The following is a 24,584-nucleotide window of genomic DNA, read 5'->3' as shown; positions in this document are numbered from 1 at the left end:
AAAATAATAATAATAATGAGAGATCTGACAATTCTTTCTTTTTGTAGCTATTTTATTTTTTTGTATTAAATCTGGTCTTGATAGAGTAATATTCATTGCCATATTTTCATATGTAAAATAATTACGCTTTGTAAAATAATTACTTGAAATTTATTTTTATTTTTTATAAATTCTTACGTACTTACTAATATTATAAAAATGATTCCATTTGCCTTACTATAAAAACTATCGTAATCGATAAATTATATCTTGTATTTCGATATCTAAAACACGACTTATATTTTTGTTTAGTGGGCGAAATACCTGGTCCGAATGAGAGACGTAGAGCAGCGAGCAGGGAGGAATTAAATCGACCACTTCAATCACACACGAGAACAGTATCAAGAAGTGTCAGTGTTCTTGCACCTTGGAAGCCTAGACATTATAGAGAACCTTTCGAAATAAATTACGATCAACAACTGCATCCAAAGCCGTTAGCGACTATGAGACGTAGGCAGAGAAGTCGTGAAACGCTAAGTCGTCGTGGAAAAGATATACGACGAAGCAAAGATAATCTCTCGAAAACCGGTAAAAATTAAATAAAGAATACCTACAAAATATAAAATGTGGATAGAAAATTCACAGAAATATTTTGAATTTTTGATGTAACAACTTTAACAAATGTGAATTTGAATCTAAAATAATTATGTTAAAGTAAAAACAAACTCTTATGATGTTTTGTAAATAAATGAAAAAAGGAAAACATTTTATTTATGGAATACTATTTTTTTATCCACATTTCATATGTTAAGAATCATGTATCAGAGTAACGAATTAATGCACAATATTTATTACTGCAGGCACGATTAATCGTAGCACGTTGAAATCGAAAGACAAGCAGAAGGTGGATAGAACTGTTTCCACGGAATCGTTGGCCACCAAATCACGGAGCGCTAACTCAAAACCAGAATTAAGCAGGTCCACATCGGTTCCACGCGATCCGAATAAGAGTGCGGGTTGGTTTAAGCTGAAAAGTAAAAAATCCCGTGCTTGAAGGGCAGGCCATTGATTAATGCTAGTCTTGAGTTTCATAAGTATGTAATTCGTAATCGTAAGGGATTAACGATAACGCATTCGTCGGTCCACCACCGTGCTCGCAAAGAACATAATTATAAACAAGTTATTCTATCACCTTATTTTGTTTCTTCTAATGTACAATGAGAAATCCGCCTTAGATCGCAAACGGTTTAATGATTAAATAAGTAATTTTTATTAACCGAATAAAAAAAATTGACAAGTTTCTGTTTGTTGTTTTAATATATAATCATTATAACTACAATTAATAATATAAATTTAATTATGACGTTGATTTGTGAACCACATTGCGCTTAAACTACTTTTGTGAACGAATTATAGCCATATGCAGATTCGTGACAAAATGTAAAATTGTCTGAATATGTACACACATGGTTAAAACACTATTTTCTAGTTGTTTCATTGACTGACACACTATCCTTTTGGATGATTGACTAAACTAAACTGGCAACAGAAGAGGACCAACAAAAAAAGAGCACAACTGGAAGACACATACTTATCTAAAGCATCAACTTTTATTTTAATGAGATCTTCACAACCTAATATTCCTTTCACAACACAGCCTTCTCTCTGCCAAATTTAACAAATTAAATTTGTTGCATAAGATGAGAATGCATTCAGAACCAACACTACACTACTACCTTTTCTTCTTTTGTGGTTTATAAAAACGGAAGAAAATAATTTCATTTCACCGTGAATCAGAGTGCCATTTCCGTTTTTCTAAGTATCCATACACATTATTTCAACTGAAATCAAAATTTCCGAACATGCAAAGTATTTTCTTAATATATTGATTATATTTTAAGATAAGAGTGACAGCATAAAAAAATATTTCTTAAATTTTATCATAACAATCACCATCTTTGAGTATACAAGGAGATACTTAGCAGTTATATGTATAATTTCTAAATGTTTATTGTGCATAGATCAATTCAATCTCATTTACATATACTAATTGTAAATATTTGTAATAATAATCTTTATTTCTAACAATGACCTTTATATTTGCTTTATTATGTTTCCAATTAATCTTTTTCTTCGGCTATTAATTACCACATTTTATAATTTTTCAAATTAATGAATATTGATGATTATGAATATTGATGATAATGAATATTTGATGTTAACAGTAAAACAAGACACTTTGAAAAAACTTGCAGAATTTAATCTGTTTTACTGTAATATGTTATTATTTCGTACAACGATGTGAATTCGATAATACATCTACAATATTCCTTCCTTTTTGGTGCTGTTTATTTGTCATGTATATATTGATGATTATAGTTCATATGTAAATATCATGAATATATAGACAATGTATCGATCCATCTATAAATTTATGTTATCTATTAATATAATTATTTACTTCTTCAGAAGTGTACGAAATAAAAATGTTAAATGTCGAAGGATTAAAGTCCCAAAATGAATTATATTTCATGTGTAACACAGTTATTAATCTGAAATAAATAAATAAGCATAATACCAAATATTTTCAGTACTAAGAACAAATCAGTGTCATAAATTCCATGTATTTTATAATAACATGTAACCCGTTATTTCTGATCTATATAATCATAAAATATATGATTATATTCTCATCAACATAATTATATCTATATAATTATTGTAATATAAATATTATTTTATTTAAGACAACAAAACAAACGAATCCGTTAAAATTTTAATTGCTATTTGCAACTAATAAAACATTTTAAAATGAAATGCTAAAAAGGTTAAAGCTGTATAGTATTGTCTATTTTATCCCAAGAACAAAGGACTGTTCCAACCAAAATCAATATCATTCCCATGTATGTATCTGAAAATTAATATAATTCACATAAATTCCATTATAAATTTTATTAAAAAATAGCAAATTATATACCAACTTTTGTGTATTTTTTCTTCACCCAAAATCCAACCAGTTATTGCCGTTATTACAAAAGTAAGAGAATTAGTGACTGGAATGGCAAGTGATATATCTACTTTATTCAAAGTTAAAAAATACAATACAGAACCACATTGATTAATGATAAATGGTATAATGTACTATAAAAATAAGAATAATTATTAAAATTGTAGCACATCTGTATATTTCAGATAATAGAATTTTTAAATGAAACCTTTAAATTTGTAATAAGAAAAGCAAGTTCTTTAAAAAATTGGCAAAATTTAGAAGATGATTTCACGTTTTCTAAACCTTTAGCTCCTTTTTTAATAAATGGATTGGTTACACCCCACAAAAATGCCACAAGAATGAGGAATATTATAGAATCTATAAAATAAATTCAAAAACTAAACAAGTCTTAACGTTATTATATATGTAATAGCTTGCTTAATAAAAACTCATTATTTTAAAATATATTATATAATTTATAATAACAATGAAACTAACATTAACCTAATAATAACAATATTCACTTGCCTAAAGACGATGACATTTTTACTGTTTCAATATTTACTGAATATTAATTTATACATGTAAAGATATTTATATAAAAAGTTAATATTGTTATCGAATTTCAAAAAGGATGACAGTGGCAGTAACAATGACAGATACTTATAACCTCAAACTATGAATACAATAAAGTTTTAAGGTTTGTCAGATCAGACGAAATTAAGAGAAAAGATCGGATGGTAATAGAGAAAAGTAGCATAATTAGTGGATTAGTGACGTCGTGTCATGACCTGCTATTAGCAATCATTTATATTCAAGCAGTAATAATATTTACATTCTTTAACTTAAGATAATTTCAAATACGATTCTTATAAAAATTATATTAAAAATGGTTATATTATAATTATGTTGTTATCACGATATGCGTAAAGCAAGTCGCGAGCACCATATGAATGTTGCCATTTGTTTTAACAAAGAGGAAACGGGAGGAAACGCCTGTAGTTAGCCAGCAGAAGTAGAAATGTGATTGTTGTACATAATATAAAATGTCAGTTTGCCTAAATTTGAATTTTACAAATCATTTCTAGCATCGAAGCATTTTTTTTTTTTTAAATAAGAAATTTACTGTAATACACGTTAGTCTAAGCAAATGTATTTCACAACTTAAAAATATATCTGCTTTTTTACAAAATGAATGAATCTATATAATAGCAAAATATCTAGTAGTAGCAAAACTGGTAGTAGATAGAATAATAACTGATTCTACTGAGTATTTACACGGTTAGGTGCTTGTACTACGTTCTCAGAACGATTTAATGACAGTTTTATCGAAAGGAAGATTTTAATCAACTTTTTAATAATGAAAAATTATTAATATCTGATAACATTAAAAAAGATATTAATCATATATAGTAGAACTCATATTATCATAAAAAGGTAAATATTATTGTTTTATGTTTTCTATTTTTACATGTAAAAATATAACCTAACTTAAAAGAATATTATTTCAGCTAAAAAAATGACTACAAAAATTGAAGATGTAGATAATAACTTACCACTTCCCTCTGAAAAAATGCCTAAATGTTGGAATGAAGAAGAAAGGATTAGTGCTTTGTTTTCCCCTTTTCGAACTAAATCTGCTAATCCACAAGATTGGGTATCGAAATATAAATTTTGGCAAAATTTAATATATGAATGGTTAAAATACACTAAGAGAAATAGCTTTTCTATTGCAGACTTAAATGGTGCTTTTAGAAGGAAAGGTTGTACACCGCTTTGTTTAGTAACTGTTGTTGAAGAATTACATCGGTAATATTATCTTCATAGATTATAAAAATACAATTAAGAACAATTTACATTGAAGATTAATTTATATAATATTACAGGAATAATGAAATAATTCCAGAAACTGAATTTTTGAAAGAACCCTGTGAATCATGGACTGCATGGTCAATTGATACATTTGTGAAAAAGCCACTTGTGTGGTCATTTTCAAAAGTTAGAAGTTATGTTGTTAATAATGAAATTAACAAAGAGACTAGATATATACATTTAAAAATCATTAAAGAATTTGGAGATGTTATACTTTCTATTTTAGAAAGAAAAAAAGAAAGTATTCTTATACCATTTTCTGAACTAGTAAAAAGTTGTAAATCTGACATAGATAAAAATATATCAGATAATACTATAATGTTAATCTTAATATGGTTGATGCGTGAAAAAAAGGTGGTTTTTGGAAATAATGAAAATCAAAGTGAATTATTGATTAAAATCGCTGCACATTCATCAGATAGTATAACAGAAATTGAAGAAGGCTTATACAAGTTAATGAAACAAGAAAATATACTTATAAAAGAAATAGAACTTATGGAAGAAGAAAGAATTAATATTATTAGTGAAGCAAAGTCATATTTAACAAAAGGTTTACGGCAGGTAGCAAAAACATATTTGAGAAAAAAGAAAGAATTGGAAAGTACTATTGAAAAGCGAGCTCAAACACTTAACAATATTCAAAGCCTTATAACAAGTATTCAAAATACTCACACAAATACTACTGTGATATCAGCTTACAAAATAGGATCAGATGTATTAAAAAAACTTAACGAGAGTTGTTTGTCAGAGTCTAATGTTATAGATATTGTAGATGACCTGTCAGAAGTGAGTAAATTTCGAAACTAAATAGTTAATTTTTAGTTTACTTATATTAAAATATTTATGTTGATTGAAATTGCAGGCTTTGGAAGAGCAAAAAGAAGTACAATGTATATTATCAGAGTCTCTTGAGAATGATGATTCAAATGTTGATTTAGAAAAGGAATTGGCAGACTTAATGAAACTTGATGAAAATATTTTGCCTTCAGTACCAAATACTAAATTAAGTTCTACCATAGATGAACTTCAAACGAACTTAAAAAACTTACATGTTGAAGGTAAAATGTTTATATTATATTTTTTTGTATTGTAATGTTATATTAGTTTTATTATTAATGTCTAATATTATGTTTGATATTATATTTTTTAAATAGACGCTACTGTGTTCCATGTATCATCTAAATTGCCAAAAAGGGTTAACAATGAAAAGATATCAAAACAATATGAATGTGTGTAAACATAAATAAAATATGGATATCACCAAATTCTGTTTAGAATGGTTTGTCTTTCTGTGACAAGTACAGAAGTAATTATAGTACTTGTATATGTATGTGTATATATATTTCATAATAGTTATTGTATATTGTTTTATAACCAAGGTTTTATATAAATGTTATGCTTGTAACAGAAAAAATAATAATGAGTTTAAATATAATACTAGTTGCACTTCTATAAAAGTATATAATTTATTTTGTATAAATTAAAAAATAATACTATTTAAAGTTTGTGTATCAAAAGATTTTATATATTCATACATTTTTAACATGTAAATCACCTTACACATTTTTTATTAAATATATTTGAAATATTGTATAATTTTGTATCTCCATCGTATGGCTTCCTCCAGTATATGACACCTCATTTATGTATAAAAGAATGATTGTACATTAATATAAAAAAGATATATTATCATAGATCATTCTTTAAAAGATTCATCAACATGTTCTATGTACAAAGAAAGGTAAATAGTACTTTAAATCTCAGTTACATTAGTATATTTCATTAGAGATAGAGTATAAGCAATGGTGAGCATTTCATTATGTAGGACACACAGGTAGTAATGATTGTTGGTCTATCGATAAAATAATATCTTGAATCCATAACAAATGATTGGAAACTTGAGTATACAAAGAATATGTATCACTGTTACATGTTGTAGATCCTCCTGTTGTTTTACTAATAGTAACACTAACAATACCTTTTAAATACCACAATGTATTGCTGCTAAAAATCAATCCACCCCCACTGTCACCATTACAAACTGAAGACCCTGTGATTTACATATTTTTGATCAACTTTAATGTAAGATAAACAATGTACTATAATTTTATATTAAATTTTAAAAAGAAAAACAATAATATTGTACTAACCATTTACATAACCTGCACAAAACTTATCATTTGTAATAAGTACTTGTCCTGTTTCAGGAACAATACTTGAATGTTTACACATACTGTAAGAAACATATGGCACTGTAATTTGTTGTAACATTGCACTAAATTCTCCTGAAGCAGTCTTCCCGAATCCTGCGACTTTTCCATACATTCCATTTTCTAATTTAATCTCATCCTTCGAATCTAAACATACAGGTACTAATCTGTTTGACAATGTAAGTGATGGTGTAACTTCCAATATAGCTATGTCGTTTTCATAATTTCCGCTAAGTCCTCTGTATCTATCACAATGATAGTATATATGTTTTACCTGAAATATATGTAAAGGAGATGATTATTATAATAGTTATAGAAATTCAAAACACTAAAAATAATAAATATAGATACCTTTGCCTTCTTCACCGTTATATTATTATGTAAAGGAGAATCATAATCTTGAAAAATATTGCCTGTGACTATGTAAAATTTTGAAGCATCGTCCAGTTTCTGAGCCACTTCATCATAAACACAATGTGCTGCTGTAATTAGAAGTCTTTCATGAATAATAGTTGCACCACAAATAAATCTTTTTGGTGCAAAAGAATTCTCCGCCCTATAGAGTGTAGCATGCCACGGAAATTCGGAAATATTAGCTGGAGCTCCATTTACAATAGTTGGTGTATACTGTACAGGTAGAACACCACATGCTAAAATATATATTTGTATCATATCATTAAAGAGAAATAATTATTATTATATAAATTTGAATGGTAGCAAACAATATTCAAAATATTAACAAATTTGCATTAGAAATTCTTCAATTTTATTATAATATATATCATAAGCATTACTATAATATTATATAAATTCCACTGAATATACATAAATATGATTAATATGTGCAACTTATCTCACACAGATTATAATACAATATACTTTATATACTTAATAATACTTTCTTTTAAATTAAAACCTTCATTATAACGTATTGAAATAATGTATTAATTTATAATTATAATACTGTATGAAATTATTTTATATTATATTTTTAGTATTGAATCCAGACTTTTAACAACTTTATTTCCTATGCCAAATCAGTGTTTGGATTATTATTTTTCCCTTTATTTGTATTAATAACAATTTTATCATCAAAAACTTCTATAAACATAGAGTAATTTCTTTGTGCATCTGTTTGTAATAAGACAGAAGAATTATTAATATAAATATTTATCATTAGCGGACCTGGAATGCACTGTATTGGATTGGGGCTCCATTCACCATTTTTATTACATGTAACTCGTGATGATGCAAAGTTTGTCTGTTCTTTATAACCATTACGACAGAATAATATTGCTTCTGTTCCAGGAACAGGATTTGAACATGGAGTATATCCACCATTGCGTCTACAACTAACACCTGTTGAAGCTGATTCTAATCCTTTACAACGTATTTCTGTAAAACACAAGTATATTTCAATAATATCTTTTTACTATTTTTAATATTACTTTATAATTTTTTTTCATACCTTTACATTCTGGAATATTTACCCATTTACCTTGCAAGCTACAAAATGGACGAGTATCTTTACTTAATTTATAACCAGGATTACATTTGTATATTAATTCTTGTCCTGGTTCTAACCGTGTGCCTTGTGCAACATCACAATCATTACATACTTGACCAGCTTGCACATCACAGCAATATGATTTGTGTAATTTCCAATAACCATTTTCTGGTTTTGGTGGTACAATACAAAATTTGGAACTAATAGGAGGTATTGGACGCTGTGTTATAGGAGGAGGAGTTGAAGTTGTTCCTGTAGTATATTTGCATTTCACAGGATCTTCATCGGAACCATCTGCACAGTTTTCAACTCCATTGCATTTTAAATCACCATCAATACAGGCACCATAAGCACAACGAAAAGAGAAATTTGGACAGCTATAAATATGTCAAATAGAGTTATACCATATAAGTTAATTAATAAATTAAGTTTGATTATTTCTACAGAAATGAATTATAATGCAAGTAAAATTGTAATGTAGTTCAGAGATATTTATACTACATTAAATTTATGACTTTTTTCTTCAATTTTACAACTTACATGATTGAACCACATTGCATATATGTCTCATCTGAATTATCTGCACAGTCTGCTTTACCATCGCATAGACTACTTTTATCAATGCAATGTCCATTAGCGCATGTGAATTGATCTTTTCTACACGATGCAGATGAAGACATATTGGATGAAATGCCTGTACATCTAGACAATGTTTCATCACTATTGTCAATACAGTCCTGTATTCCATTGCAAGTTACATCTCCATCTACACATGCACCATAAGAACATCGAAATGCATAATTTGGACATATGATTTCAGCTTTAGTACACTCTACAACTGTTTCATCAGAGCTATCTTTACAATCTGCCTGCCCATCACATAATAATTCACTCTTTATGCAGTCTCCATTTTTACATTGAAATGTTTCTATACTATAAGAAAGACATTAATGAATTTTGTTATAAATCCATGAAATATATGTTTGTTAATGAATATTATTACTTTCATATTAATGGCGTAAATAAAATATTTTATTGATGTAAAATAACAGTATATTTATAAAAAGATATATTAACTTACCCACATTGTGTATATCCATGTTTCATCAAACCTATAAAATAAATAAACTATATATTTTACGTTTCAAATTCTTTACTTTATTTTATTTTAAACCTATAATTTGTACATTAAGCTATAAAGAATATATATCGTATATCTTTCTGCAAGAAATTGTTTAAAATTTAGAATAATAATAATAATACAATTACGAAAAAACAATGTAATTTCACTCCATGATAATATGCTTTATGTTATAACATGTATTGCAAATATAATTATTATCTATGGTTGGTATATATAAAAATTTGTCAGAGTTCAAGGTCACTACTAAACTAGTTTAATACAAAAAAAAATTTACTTACTGAATATAATTGTTAAAATGATAATTATCGTATTTTTCATAATAATAAAGAAAATTGCCGGGAAGATTCCTTTAGCTTCTTTAATGATGAATTCTCTCAGTCACTAATCCTGAATCAATCTGGAATAACCCGTTTGAGGCAACAAGTATTCTTATCTGTTTGTGTGCATGTTTGTGAGGGGAAATACGCGGATGTATATTCGCTTTATTCTGATTTGATGATCATATGTTAAAGCGAGATAGAAATAACATATAACTAATATTTCACACACTTGGAAGATACGAGAAAAATCAAAATAATTGCAATTATAGACGTACATATAGTAAGCAGAAATAATCTATTACAATAATTTTTTTGTAGATCAACGATAAATGAATATATTCTATAATTAAATAAATTCTTTTAGATTTTGTATACATTTGTAATAACATTACAGTTTAAAATAGTTAAAAATAGTTATTATTGACAAATATATGTAATACACTTTTGATAAAAAATACAATGATCTCATGATACATATTCACACTGTACTACATATTCTTTAAATGCAAATCTCTTTGGTGTTAGGATAGATGCCAACCAATGCATCATTCTACATTACACTTGTCAAGGTAAATATTTTTATTAAAGTATTCTGTAATTTAAAAAATATTAATCAATTACTCTGTAAATTATTACATAAAAAAAGGATACACTTTTTCTGATATTTCCTCATCTATTATATCCTGTAAAATGCATTCTTTATAAAATTTGTCAACATCGTCATTGCATTCTTGCCATTCTAATGTTTTGTGAAATCCATCTTTTCCAAATCTTTCATTATAATATTTATAATGTACCTAAATAAAGGAAGATCTTAATTAAATAATTCTATTTCGTATTTGAAACTAATTAAAATTAAAATATCTTACAAAATGTAAACTTAGTCCTAAACCTGGTGCAATAGGGATGTCAATTTTTTCTACTGAAAATACATCTTTGATAATATCACTTTTCACAATATTTCTACAAATCCCTATAACTAAAGCTACCATTTTTCTAATTTGATGTAACATAAAACTTTGTCCTTTTATTTCCAGTACTGCAAATTCCATATTATTTGCAATAAATGTTTCAACACAACGAAAGTATATTATATAACGCTTGGCTCTTGGATCTAATGGCTTTCTAAGAGAAAGTAATATAATAAGTAGAGAAAGTAATATACTAAGATTTTACGATACAAAATAACTTACGTTTTCGATGTAAAATTATGAAAATTATGTGTGCCTTCTAATAATTTCAAAATTTCATTTAGCTTGTCAAGCATTTCTGGAGTCAATCGGAATTCATGATATGGCTTTCCATCTATCATAGATAGTTGTTTAAGTCGTTGTTCTTCATTTACTCCTTCCTCTTCGTCAATTTGTAAAAAATTTGAATCTTCTGGAGCCAAAACAAATGTGGGAAGAACATATCTGTATGTTCTAGCATCGCATTTATTTTTACTATTAAAAGTTTTTGTTACCCTCTTTACATCAAATACTCTGATATCCTTTGGAAGATACTGATTTATATCTTCTTTGTTTACATAATCAGCTACAATTGATTATGAGTTAATGACGTTAATTATTATTTTCATCATTCACAATTATCGCTGTTTTATTCATGTAACTGTAAAATAAATAATATAATACTTACGCAATTGTAGAGAAACAACTTGCCTAACTGCTGATACACCTTTATCTGTACGTGCAGCTCTTTGAAATTTAATTTCTCTTACATCTTCAAATTGTTCTTTCGTAATAAAATTTGCTTTCAACAAAGCAGATAATAAACTTTCTTCAATAGTTTTCGTACCACGATTAATTTGCATACCAGAATAATTTCTGCCCACGTAACCTAACATTATCACAAAGTTTTTCCTTTTAACGTTGTTTTTTCTTTGTACTACATCTTCAGTTGGTTCTACCTTTGGAGCTTTTGTTATCATTTCATAACTTTCATCGATCATTTGTCTTTTATTAGTTCGTTCAATAATATTCTCATCTTGTTTGATACTGCTTGACATGTTTTTATCAAAAAAATTATCTAAAATTAAATATATATAATTAACATAAGAATACATATATATAATAAGAATAACAAAATAATTTAAAACATTAACATTGAACAATTATTTGACTCAATAGGTATCACTCATGCTTTATTATAATATTTTTTAATAATTTTCAAATAATTGTCCTATATTTTCATTCAATAGTAGTGTTTTATATGTATATACATGTATGTATATGTTATGTTAATGAACTTACCGTATTGTAATCTTATAAAACGGGAAAAAATTAAATTATTTCTAATAATATAGTGATTGCCACGAAACATTAAAAATGTTAAATTAATTCTTAAAAACAATGCATAAAATTTTTTAATTTTTCAGTTTTTTTGAGATACACCTTCAGAGAGCTATAACCTATAAAGTAAAACATTGTTGTACATAATTTTAATTATCTTTATAATTTATATATATTATACAAACAGAACATTCACAAACCGTATATAATTTACAGACACTGTATAATTAGTAAATATATAAAATATTATAGATTATTATCATAATTTCATACACCCAAAATTACAGAAACTATAGAAATTTTAACTTTCCAATAAGTACAAATATATGACATCTAAAATGCATTTAAAGGAAACATCTTTCAGTAGCTTATGCTTTCTTATTTACTTAACTTTATTTATGCCCAAATCAATTGCGAAATATATGTAATTTTAAACAATTAAGTAAAGTTTTAACAAGCATATTACATTATTTCTTAAATATATCTTTGCTTACGATGCAGGTTTTTACACGCTTTTACTAAAGAACTAAAACACTATCAAATTTTAATAATTATATTTGAGGAAAAGGAAGTGGAAATTAAAAATAAGTACAACGAGTTTAATAAATTCATTCCGCATTAACTTAAATGAAATATATTGAGAAAAAGTGATCTTATGTCTTATAGCATTTCATATGCTAAATTTTACAGAATTAAAGTACCCTTTTAATTAATCGTTTTTAAAAACAAATATTTTTTTATACAAAATAAAAAATGCATCTATTCTAGTATATAAAAATATATAACTCAATTTAAATTGATTTAAAAATTTTTGAAATGCCTTAACTTCCAGGAACAGTCATATGATCGTAATTCCTAAATTTAGCATTTTAAATAACAAAACTTCTGATTTTTTGTGCGATCAGTATTTCAGAACATATGATATGAACTTTATGCGATGATAGATCTATTCTGTATTTAGTCAATGTTTGTACCAATAATTACATTTATGCATATATCGTATACTTACCATCAGTAGCTAACTCGTTTTATTTCAGAGCGCGCTAATATCGTATTCTTACATCATATACTTAAAGGTGATCACAATTGCAAACGGGTTAGGTTAGATCTACAGATACATTTACAGCTAATTTCAGTATGTGTTCACGTATGCAATGATAGTTTGCGAATACGAATTTTGTAATCATCGATTCGACAAGAAATTTTTTATTGCAACGACGAACTTATTGGTTATAACATGTGTCATGTGGATCTTTATTATTCATGTTGCTAATGTAACATAATTTTAAGTGATAGTCGATCATAAAACGACCTTTGTGGAGGTTCAGTGTGCATGCGCTACGTGCACTCAATCGAGGCAGTGGTGTTACTTTACCTAAGGCATATGACGGACGTTAGCAGTTTTCTTTTTACTTTAAGTATAAATTGGCAGCAAGAACTGGCCAGATGAAGGTAATTTATTTGGTAAAATGCTAAATATTTCGAACATCGATGATCTCAAATGCTAAATAATTCCTGAGGTTAAAATTCGTGTGTTTCAGGGTGAATCTAATTGCTTCTATGGTGCTTTGTTTATTATTATTATATATCATGCATATTTTAATTTCAATCGTCTTTTTTACATTTTCTCTGGTTAATCATTAATTGTATCGTCACTTTTTTATAAGAAGTAATTTACATTCATTTTCATACTCTTCGGCGTTCTGCAAAAGTATTTAAGTGGGCGGTGTTCCATTTCGTAAAAAAGAACAACAAAAAATACGAAAAAATGTTTATTAACTGTCAAAAAGTTCTATCATTGTTATATAATTTATTTCATTATATTATGAGTCAAATATACCATTTTTCCACTGTATTTCACAAGAATACTTGATGTTATGCCTTCTACTTCAATTATTTTTATAAAATATTACCATTCTAATTTAAATAAGTTTTTAATACATTTATATATCTATAATTGTTTTAATGACACACACACATATACACGCACGCTCGTGCAGTAGATTAATATACAAGGTTAATATATTAGTGTATAAGATAGATATATGTATAATAATTGAATCAGTTGAAATGTAAAAAAGAAGTACTTTTAATTGTATGATACAATATAGATAATGTCAGATGATGATGTTGCATTGGACTCAATGGATACAGAAGAAGATATCTTTTCTCCAAGAAACCGTAGCCTGGGCTCTAATGCCAGAAGGGTTAAAAGTTTGCGTACTTTACGATCACATTCAAATTCTACTTCTCATATATCTATGAATAACTTAAGTGTGCGCCGTAGCACACGTCATAGAATGCAAACATATGATAATCTTAATACTAGCTGGATTTTAGGTAAAGCATATCTTAAAATCATACTTGATTCTATATGTAATATATATCACTTACATTTAATCTTGTTAAATCATATCAAGAAAATTATTGAATATTATGTAACATATAAAGTCTATCTTTTAAATAATGTTCTAGATAAAATAGGTGTTAGATAAGCAAAAATTCTTGTTATGTGAAGATTTTTGAAGTATTTCTAATGTATTTTAGGTACACAAACATTGAAAGGTTATCCTATGTTCCAACAGCATGGTTCTTCATCTGACAAAGAAATGGTGGATGAAGTTCCTGAAAGAAAACGTGATGTTAGAGAGCGCATGCCTCTTAGATCACGTGAAAATCACCCTCCAAATAAAAACTCTAGACATATTAGAGAAAGAACAGAACATGACAGACAAAATAATAGAGAACTTAGAGGAAGAGGTGATCGTGATCTTAGAGAAAAAACAGAGCAAGACAAAGATATTAGAGATCTCAAGGATAGGCAGGAAAGGGAAAGAACAGAGAGGGAACATAAAGATAAAATGGAAACCAGAAGTAAATCTAATGAGGAAAAGGATGTAAGGTAAATATTCATTAAGGTAATTTATAAAGCTAAAATGTGATTAAATCTTTATTAAAATAACCTATGTATAGGACAAGAAAATCTGATAGTCCAAGTAGACTTAGAGAAGGACCTGCTACAAGACTTGGTGGAAATTTAAGTGAAAAGGATGTGAAGCCTAAAGTAGAACGTGTTGAAGCTGATGAAGATAGCTCACAAGAAAGTGAGAAACCTGAAAATAACGATAATTCTGAAAATGAAGATGTAAGTAATTTTTTATAATTTTTTTGATGAGCTATTATATTCCAATTTTTAATATAAAGTAATAAAATAAGAATATTGTTTTATAATTTGTACATTGATTAGTACATGTATAAAATAATGTTGAATCAATGAGGAAAATTATTGTTAGAACATAATGAGAAAATAAAAAATACTTATGTTATTGTCAGGGTTATGAAGATATGTATACCCGTATTAAACGAACTAGAAGGACAGCACAACGGCAATTACCAAGGGGTAAGAAACTTACAGGTTCGATGTTTATCTTTGACATAAACATGCTACTACTTTATATGACTAAAGACTTTTTTTTATATTATTTCCAACTTAATATTTTTACAGTGGTAGATAGTGATTTAAGTGAATCTTCCGATTCCCCCGGTCCTAGAAAGTATAGTTTACGTCAGAAAAAACCAGCTGTAGATAGATTTCAAGCTAATGTAGAACCAGTTCGACGATCTATAAAGGCACTTAGAAGTGTTCTTAGTAATTCCATGAGAAGGCGTAAACATAGAAGCAAAAGTACAAGCTCTAGTGATTCCAGTGATTCAGAACCTCAACGTTATGATAAGAAGAAAAGTAAAAAAGCAAGGTAAAAAGAGAATTTAGGAAATATTTTGCTAGATTAGAAATAATCATACAAGTTATTCTCCAAATAATATCATTTTATTGTAGGCAATCAGCAATACCTCAAGGTGGACCACCTGATCGTAAAGCAGATATAAATCCAATTACTTTAGATACTAATATTAGATTCAATGATGTTGGCGGCTTAGAATCACATATTCACTGCCTTAAAGAAATGGTTGTTTTTCCTATGATGTATCCAGATGTTTTTGAACGTTTTCATATTACCCCACCAAAAGGAGTATTATTTCATGGTCCACCAGGTAGGTTCATCTTGTATACATCTATATTTATTATTATATATTTATAATTACATTAGTTATATTTAAAGTAACACATTGTGATTATTAATACATCTTTATTTATTTATCTAGGAACTGGTAAGACGTTGATAGCTAGAGCATTGGCAAATGAATGTAGTCAAGGCAGTAGAAAAATGTCGTTCTTTATGAGAAAGGGCGCAGATTGTCTATCTAAGTGGGTCGGGGAATCCGAACGCCAGTTGCGATTGTTATTTGAGCAGGCTCAACAAATGAAACCGTCCATAATATTTTTTGATGAAATAGATGGCCTTGCACCTGTTCGAAGTACGAAACAGGATCAAATCCATGCTAGTATTGTATCTACTCTTTTGGCGCTTATGGATGGCCTCAGTGATAGGGGAGAGGTTAATTATTTCATTTTTGAAAACATGTTTAAGCGCTTAATTATCAAATATTTATGATTGATTCCCATTCTTTTTATTGGTAATAGGTAATAGTTATTGGAGCAACAAATAGAATAGATGCCATTGATCCAGCATTACGTAGGCCAGGTCGTTTCGATCGGGAATTATTTTTTCCTTTACCTGCTATGAAAGAAAGACTAGAGATATTGAAAATTCACGTTAGCAAGTGGAAAAATCCCCCACCTGATCAATTGTTAGAGGTATTAGCTGAAAAAGCGACAGGTTATTGTGGCTCGGACTTGAGAGCTTTATGCACTGAAGCAGTTTTGCAAGGATTGCGAAGAACTTATCCGCAAATATATATAACAAATAATAGGTTACTTTTAGATCCTGAACGAATCAAAGTATGTTATTATTATTTGATAACATATATCTATTAAATAAGTATAATAAGATTATATATATTTTTATAGGTGAAAAAACGGGATTTTTTACAAGCTAGTTCCATTCTTGTACCATCATCACAAAGAGTGTCACCTTGTGCTAGAAGAAAATTGCAACTTTTTATGGAACCCTTATTAGGACCTTTATTGGAAGAGTTGCTTAACTCGATAAAAGGAATATTTCCACAAGGAGTTAATTCTGCTATGGCAAAGTAACAAAATTTTAAGAATAACTATTTTACTGTTATATTAACCTTTCTTATTTAATATTACTGTCTTAAATATCCTAGAGTGAAAATTACTAAAGGAATTCATCGTCCAAGGCTATTAATTTCCGGTGGAAATTTGTCTGAGGGTCAAGGACCACATTTAGCACAAGCATTATTATATCATATGGAACATCTACCAATTCAAACATTAGATGTTAGCACTCTTTTTGCAGAAAGTGGACGATCGCCGGAAGAAACCTGCGTTCAGGTTAGTTAACAATAATAAAAGGAAACATGCATTATTAGTAAATTATAATTAAAAATATTTTATACGATTTTAAATAATATAGGTGTTTAATGAAGCTGCCAGGAATGTGCCGTCCATAATTTATATTCGGTCGATTGATCAGTGGTGGCCACTTGTACCTGAAACTGTAAAAGCAGTTTTTTTGTGTCGTATTGCAGCACTTGATCCTTCTTTACCCATTTTAATTTTAGCCACAAGTGATAGAACATATCAGGATCTTCCTACTCAACTTCAAAGTCTGTTTAGCGAACTTCGTAGTGAAGTTTATTCTATGAAAACACCAACAGCAGAGCAAAGATCCAAATTCTTCCGACCTATTTTCATGGTTCAGAGCTTGAAGCCACCGAAAATAAAAGATGACAAAGTAGAAGTTCTAGAGGAGCTTCCTTTAGCACCAGATCCTTTACCAAAGAAATTAACGGAAGAAGAAAAGAAAATAATATATGAAAAAGAAGAAGTTTCGTTAAGAGAATTAAGAATTTTCTTGAGGGAAATTTGTGCAAAACTTGCAAGAAATAGACAGTAAATATCTTCATATTATAACTTTTTGTTTATAAGGTGAAAATTAATATCAAATATTAAATATTTACATTGCAGATTCTTCATGTTTACAAAACCAGTAGATACGGAAGAAGTACCAGATTATAACATGATAATAAAACAACCTATGGATTTAGAAACCATGATGACAAAAATCGATATGCATTGTTACCTTTGTGCTCGAGATTTTCTTGATGATATCGATCTCATTTGTAGAAATGCTTTGGAATATAATCCTGACAGGTCAGTGGGCACAGTATATAACATTTGTTTTATCAAATCCCTAACCAAATCTTATAAAACTATATACTTCAATATTATAATTTAAATACGGAAGCGTTTGATATGTTTTACTACTCTGTTTTCTTCATAAATTATTCAAAAAGAATGTTGCACAGATATTATTTTTTATTATTACTTATTCTCCTACTTTTTTTTGTCATTATACATACAATTATAAATAATATAAATAATGGAGTTAAAGTTGATACTGACATTCATGTTGTGTGTTTTCATGTCAGCTTACGTGATAGGCCTTCCCTTGGAATATTAAAGAGGTAGTTCAGATATTCCTGTTTATCCGTTGCTGTTGTTGCTCCGTAGTTAAGGTGGCTTTCAATTGCTGGCATATATTTTATTAATTATTTATATATGATATATTATATGAAAAAAGTTGTATTATTGAAAGCCACTCATATTAGTTCATGTTGCTTTTCGATAGTGATATAATTCTTTATAATATTAATATGTATATATTATATGGTATACATATATTGCGTAATGTTCTTTCACAGAGATCCAGCTGACAAATTGATAAGACACCGTGCATGCTCTCTTCGTGATAATGCATACGCATTAATAAAAGCAGAATTGGATTCCGACTTTGAGGATAAATGTCGTGAGATTTCGAAGAATCGTAAAATTATTGAAAGTACGTCTAACAACGAGGTAGAAAATAAGAATCAGTCAAAAGCAGAGCAATCCACGTCTGGAACCGAACGAACAGATAAAAAAGACACTGCGAGTCCTAGTCATTCCTTGATTGTAAATGGAAGAAGATATAATAATTCTAGAAAACGTAGAATACCAGCTTGGGCACGGGGCTATGTAAAGAAAGTTCATAAAAAGAAGAAAATCGCATTTGATGAAAATGTAACTGTATCTGATAACAAAGTATGTTTAAGTAATGAAGCGACAAGTATAGATTTAGAAAAATTCCAAGAATTTGAAACTGAGGCAAACAGTGTTTTGAATGGTCATGTACCTCTGTTTGATAATTCTGATTCTGAAAACGATTCGCAAAATGAAAGTTCAAAAGACATGCAAGGAATTCAAAGCAATAATGTCAGTGATCAACATATTGATGAAATTGAAAATATGGATATATGTTTTACGGAAGAAGAGAAGAATGCGGAAAATAGTGCATCTAATTCATCGTCTAGACGGGGAAGTATAGATGAATTATCGTTTGCTATTGAAAGTGATTCTAGTCCAGCCAGATTTGAGGAAACCGAAAGGTTTTTAGTAGATAGGAATGAATTGGAGAATGCATGGCAAACCACTGTTGAAATTACAAAGGATTTTCCTGTAGAAGTACTATGTGACATTTATGTGCAACTAAGTCGGTGTGTAGGAAAATATGCTCAGAGCTATGATAGAAAATCACTGCCAAAGGTAAATATATTTTATTTAACCAAATTTGTTATATTTATTCATTTTTCAATATCATGTAATATCATTTCCCTATTTAATTAATTATTCTAACATTCATATTTGTCATTAAATAATATCAAGCAAATTATTATTTGTTTCTTATTGAATCTTATTGTTGTGTATGACTTTTCAATAGAATAATATAATGTAGAGAGAGAATAATTTTTTTATGTAGTATAAAGTATCTTATAATTCATAATGTGTATAGGAGTTGCTCAAGGAAGTGAAAAGATTTGAAGAGTTCAAGACAACGTACGAGAAAGTTCATCATGTCGCTAATCAAACCGACATATTATAAGTCACACGCTACCTTTAGTATCATTATAACAAAATTTTTGTACATTTACACTAAACAAAGATTATCAATTAATGTTAAATCACATGATGATTTAAAATAGTACATTTTTTCGTTTCAATCTTTACAGTTACTGATAATTAATAAGAGGAAGGAGGTAACTTTAATGTTATATAGATATATATGAAGGAAAACCGAAATGGTGCATTCGAATTTTGGTTTTTAAAGACATGGTGAAGTATAACTGTGCATTAATCTTACAAGGAAAAGAATGATCGTTATATATGAAACTAAAAGGATACGATTTTAATCATTTATCTCTCAGTATCTAAATATAAAATGATAAATTATTATAATAATATTGGCTTATAATTATTAGTGGCTGACATAATATATCTCACAGTAAAAAATTTTGATATCAAATTTAGATATTTCAATAATCATACATAATTCTCGGTTAATTATAAATTTTTGCATAAAAATTTTTGCATAAAAATGCAATAAAAGTAATTAGTTAGAAAACTACAAATAATTTGTTTTCTGTGCAAGTTGATTTTAGTGGGATACTTGTGAAATAATTTTTGCGTTAATATATAGTACTTCATGCCTCAAAGAAGTATATTTCTTCATAACAAAATTTTGCAAATGGTGGTTATACAAAGATGATGGTAATTTAATACAATATGTACTTAACTATAGTTTTTTACATGTGGTACTTGGCAGTACATTATATCAAATTATTTTATTGTATCTGCACATAGTAGAATTCTAACAAATCTTCATAAAATACATTATAGATTCATTATATGCGCCAGTTATTACTTTGGATTTTTACAGACTTTTACATAATTTTTATAAAGGTACTTTAAACATAGACATATCTTGACATATAGGTTCCAACATGCATATATAAGGTCATATGTGTTCTATTTTTAAAAAGAAATCATTTAGTAAATTAATACTCGATATAAAAATGTCTAAGTTTTAAATTTAAATTCAGTAATTTTATATAATTTTTTTACTGTTTCATTAGAGATTATTAATCAATCATTAAAGCAATGAGAACTTAAAAACAAATTTCATAAATTGTAAAACATGTAAATACATTCCAAATTTTATGAGCAATATAACATATTGCATAATTAAATATTTTTGGCATGTACATAATGGACTTTTAGGAGTAACTTGTACTAGATTTTGATATTTATTATATGCCTTCTTTTCGTATTTAGAAATCATGGATAATTTAGTAAATTAAATTTAGATAATCTGTGTATTATTTAAAATAACGCTTGATACAATAATTTTTCATCAATGTGAATAAAAATTATTTGTATCTAGCATAAATTTGTCATTCTTACATACATTAGTGATTGGTCATATATAATGACTGGTCACGAATGTTATCATGGCATTATTCAAAATTTGAATTTGTTATTTTAGATAGTACGATTTTATTGAGTACAATTATAAAATTATATAGTTGAATTATATTTAGATAATTAGTTTTTTAATTATAATGTGGATAATGTACAATCGAAACATGGTACGTGCTCGTCGGTTTATCTTAACCAAAGTTATAAACGATAAGCAAAGTAATTAAAAAATAGATTTTGATTCAGTTATGGGTATAACAGTGGATATAATTGAAAATCAGTATAAATATGAAATACCTCGGTAAAAATCGTAAACATATGCAAAGAAAATCGTATTTGTATAAATGTTAGAAAATATTTAACGTAAAACTTACATTCTAGATTCGTATACTGGTTGTGATTTATACTGTAACTGTGAAAGAATAGTTACCAAACATTATAGATGAGAGAAAAAAGATTTTAATGCATTCTAGAGTGCAAGTAATAAGTTCTTCCTATTGACATTGTTCATATAAATAGTATTCATTTATATAAGAAAACAATGTGTTAGCAAATGAATTTTTTTATTTAGTTTCAATTATTTACATGCATATATATATATGTAGAATACATACTAAGTTTAAAATGGATAGTAAGAATTAATAGTAACTCTTATGATCAAGCATGTAACAAATAATACTATATTCTTAAAATAATGCTATGTAACCAATAACTGATACAATTTCAAATATTATGATGTTATTAATAAATTGGTAGCTAACTTTATAATTTGTTATATTTATATTAGTCAAACTTTACGAATGTGAAAATTAAATTAAATATTATAAAAAATTCATTTTTCAATTGTAGCGAGTATTATAACTGAGTTTTACGAAATTGTAATTAAATTACTTAATATTTGTTAGAATATAGGGATGAAAAGACTGAACTCTAGAAATGCTCACTACATAGTATTTATTCCCTTTGTGTGTTACTCTCTATATTCAAATTGAACTAGCAAAATAATTTTCAGTACTCTATTAGATGAATTTCTTTAGTGTACATACCAAATTTTGAAATAAAATAATTTATATATATAATTTTTAGGACAATTATCTATATGTTTAATGTTTTGATATATGCTTGATGTTTTAGGATGATATATTAGAGTTCAAAGAATGAATGAAGATAATTTACAGTAAAAATATGTCATGCCAAGAAAATTCATTTTATTTTCATTGCTAATTAATTATAATATTTTTAAAAAATTTGCATTCTTTTCATAATTTAATTTAGTATTATGTGTAAAGCTATTTCTGTATTTAATTATTAGTATTAAAAATGTTCCATGTGCATACGTATACTGTTTTGTATAAAATTAAACTGTACTAACAGTAAAGGAACTAATGTTTAAAAGTTCACTAAAATTTGTAGCAGTATTTCAAAAAATTTTAAAATATTTGTTAATGTCTTTGTTAAGATATCTTTTTATAACTGTACATGAAATACAAATGATTTTATAAGAATTCAAATGTAAATTAAGGAATATTAGTTCACGTATTTCTGCACGATTTAGAATTTAATTTGAACTTTTAATAATTGGAATGCTTTTTAATTGAGTAATTTATTTAATTTTACATCAAGACACTTCACACGAAATTTAGTAAAATTGAGGATTTGAATATTGTACTTTCTCTTGCTCAGGTGTCTATCCTTTTATGATAAGGATAATCAACATTATATAAACTAATGCTACATTATGGAAATTGAATAAATATTGGTATTGATGTTAGATAAAGAGAACTAAGTTAACAAAAATATTGTTACCATTATATGATATCATTTATAGCACTCATGATATATAGGAAGCAAGGAATTTAAAGTACTAAAAACAAGCTGTAATATTGCTTCTAGTTTCTAAAGCATTAACAAAAGTTCAGCGATATGAAATTTTGTTTGAAATTTGTATGTTAATGGTATAGTCTATATTCAGATATTTTTTATCAGCTCAATTTAATTCAGTAATATAGTATCCATAAACTTTTATTTAATTCAAGTATACCCATTAAATATCGCTGATATTTGCCAAAGAATTTGTATAATATCTCAATGATAAAGATTGAATTGTAAATCTTGATAAATAGCAAATGATACAGAAAAATCACATATACAATTAATACAGATTAAAAAAAGGACATTAATTGAATCATTGTGACTTTTCTGTTTCCATTGATATATTTTACATTCCACTTTATGATAAATAAATCCGAAACGTAATTATTCCAAGAATAATTTCTGGTGCTATTTTCTGATGTGCTATCATCTCTGTATTACCAAGAATAAGCAAAAGACAAAAAAAAACTGTGTAATTACATGTACATTGTATTAATCGAGAGGTTCCCGTAACCACTGCCGTTTGAACTAACTAATATAATTACTTTGCTAAAATATTCGGATAATGAAGATTGTAATGCTGCTATTTGCAAAGAACATATTGATCTACGAATTTAATGAAATTTTTATTGAATATGTATGTTCGTACAATATGACCTTTGGCAGACAGTAGTTTCAGACGTATGAAGCATATGTGTAGAAGGTATAGGAAACAAAATAAAAGAGCATACACTGCCTTATTTATTTTACCATACAGGTAATAAGTTTTATTGTCATTCATTGTAGCATAATAAATTGAAATTTCATAATTGTAATAATCTGCTTTGTTTTTAATTACCTTTTACTAAATTCCTGTTATTCCTTTATAAAAATGTATGATATCATTCCTTCATAAAATTTATTAACGAGTTAAAAATGTCTATGTACATATTAAAGATCTTAAGTTATGTTATAAAGTAGTATAAATATGAAATAAATATAGATTTTTAATATGCTTCAATTATTCATATTACTTACATATATCGAATAATTAAGTAACATCGTATAATAACGTTCACTT

At 27.3% G+C, this 24,584-nt stretch overlaps 6 protein-coding genes across 17 annotated transcripts in view; 3 read left to right on the top strand and 3 right to left on the bottom strand.

Annotated features, from left to right (window-relative positions):
• LOC126875939 (uncharacterized) overlaps positions 1-1,460 on the top strand; it is a 174,079-nt gene extending 172,619 nt beyond the window's left edge. For all 3 annotated transcript variants that reach the window (XM_050638869.1, XM_050638868.1, XM_050638870.1), the window contains exons 7-8: positions 292-567; positions 840-1,460. In XM_050638869.1, the coding sequence (XP_050494826.1) occupies positions 292-567; positions 840-1,033 (470 nt within the window). In that variant the 3' untranslated portion in view covers positions 1,034-1,460. The remainder of the gene's footprint in view (positions 1-291; positions 568-839) is intronic.
• A 1,023-nt stretch (positions 1,461-2,483) lies between these two features.
• On the bottom strand, positions 2,484-3,643 carry LOC126876136 (transmembrane protein 234 homolog). Its single transcript, XM_050639029.1, has 4 exons — positions 3,497-3,643; positions 3,195-3,346; positions 2,961-3,120; positions 2,484-2,890 (listed from the first exon to the last, which is right to left on the bottom strand). Exons 1-4 carry the CDS (start codon positions 3,510-3,512, stop codon positions 2,808-2,810), a joined length of 411 nt encoding a protein of 136 aa, XP_050494986.1. The 5' UTR covers positions 3,513-3,643; the 3' UTR covers positions 2,484-2,807.
• A 613-nt stretch (positions 3,644-4,256) lies between these two features.
• LOC126876097 (charged multivesicular body protein 7) lies at positions 4,257-6,275 on the top strand. 2 transcript variants are annotated; one of them, XM_050639013.1, is made up of 6 exons: positions 4,257-4,405; positions 4,480-4,625; positions 4,691-4,777; positions 4,855-5,626; positions 5,703-5,898; positions 5,995-6,275. In XM_050639013.1, the coding sequence occupies exons 2-6, from the start codon at positions 4,558-4,560 to the stop codon at positions 6,075-6,077; spliced, it is 1,206 nt and encodes a 401-aa protein (XP_050494970.1). In that variant the 5' UTR covers positions 4,257-4,405; positions 4,480-4,557; the 3' UTR covers positions 6,078-6,275. The 2 variants fall into 2 exon arrangements, with proteins under 2 accessions (XP_050494970.1, XP_050494964.1); XM_050639007.1 differs by having other exon boundaries at positions 4,480-4,777.
• Positions 6,276-6,287: 12 nt separating this feature from the next.
• LOC126876045 (modular serine protease-like) lies at positions 6,288-10,277 on the bottom strand. Of its 2 annotated transcripts, none has more exons than XM_050638972.1 (8): positions 9,980-10,277; positions 9,639-9,669; positions 9,098-9,490; positions 8,519-8,934; positions 8,236-8,445; positions 7,402-7,700; positions 6,991-7,324; positions 6,288-6,890 (listed from the first exon to the last, which is right to left on the bottom strand). In XM_050638972.1, exons 1-8 carry the CDS (start codon positions 10,017-10,019, stop codon positions 6,658-6,660), a joined length of 1,956 nt encoding a protein of 651 aa, XP_050494929.1. In that variant the 5' UTR covers positions 10,020-10,277; the 3' UTR covers positions 6,288-6,657. The 2 variants fall into 2 exon arrangements, with proteins under 2 accessions (XP_050494929.1, XP_050494930.1); XM_050638973.1 differs by having other exon boundaries at positions 7,402-7,532.
• A 138-nt stretch (positions 10,278-10,415) lies between these two features.
• On the bottom strand, positions 10,416-12,927 carry LOC126876113 (pseudouridylate synthase 1 homolog). 3 transcript variants are annotated; one of them, XM_050639024.1, is made up of 7 exons: positions 12,807-12,927; positions 12,274-12,431; positions 11,660-12,049; positions 11,215-11,557; positions 10,891-11,146; positions 10,673-10,818; positions 10,416-10,571 (listed from the first exon to the last, which is right to left on the bottom strand). In XM_050639024.1, the coding sequence occupies exons 2-7, from the start codon at positions 12,341-12,343 to the stop codon at positions 10,487-10,489; spliced, it is 1,290 nt and encodes a 429-aa protein (XP_050494981.1). In that variant the 5' UTR covers positions 12,344-12,431; positions 12,807-12,927; the 3' UTR covers positions 10,416-10,486. The 3 variants fall into 3 exon arrangements, with proteins under 3 accessions (XP_050494981.1, XP_050494982.1, XP_050494980.1); XM_050639025.1 differs by lacking the exon at positions 12,807-12,927 and adding an exon at positions 12,779-12,797; XM_050639023.1 differs by lacking the exon at positions 12,807-12,927 and adding an exon at positions 12,513-12,763.
• Positions 12,928-13,385: 458 nt separating this feature from the next.
• Positions 13,386-24,342, top strand: LOC126875963 (ATPase family AAA domain-containing protein 2-like). Of its 6 annotated transcripts, none has more exons than XM_050638890.1 (17): positions 13,386-13,764; positions 13,854-14,328; positions 14,424-14,652; positions 14,860-15,214; positions 15,286-15,457; positions 15,646-15,727; positions 15,818-16,067; positions 16,151-16,365; positions 16,477-16,769; positions 16,856-17,173; positions 17,243-17,424; positions 17,503-17,689; positions 17,772-18,250; positions 18,326-18,511; positions 18,790-18,825; positions 19,063-19,942; positions 20,407-24,342. In XM_050638890.1, exons 2-17 carry the CDS (start codon positions 14,278-14,280, stop codon positions 20,461-20,463), a joined length of 3,972 nt encoding a protein of 1,323 aa, XP_050494847.1. In that variant the 5' UTR covers positions 13,386-13,764; positions 13,854-14,277; the 3' UTR covers positions 20,464-24,342. The 6 variants fall into 6 exon arrangements, with proteins under 6 accessions (XP_050494847.1, XP_050494869.1, XP_050494839.1 ...); XM_050638912.1 differs by having other exon boundaries at positions 13,387-13,764; positions 13,854-13,875; positions 20,190-24,342; XM_050638882.1 differs by having other exon boundaries at positions 13,387-13,764; positions 15,646-15,712; positions 20,190-24,342.
• Positions 24,343-24,584: the final 242 nt, after the last annotated feature.

The sequence above is a fragment of the Bombus huntii genome, chromosome 2, assembly GCF_024542735.1.
Source record: "Bombus huntii isolate Logan2020A chromosome 2, iyBomHunt1.1, whole genome shotgun sequence".
NCBI lineage: Eukaryota > Metazoa > Arthropoda > Insecta > Hymenoptera > Apidae > Bombus > Bombus huntii.
The sequence above is the reverse complement of the archived record's forward strand: the minus strand, read 5'-3'. Positions and strand labels throughout refer to the sequence as shown.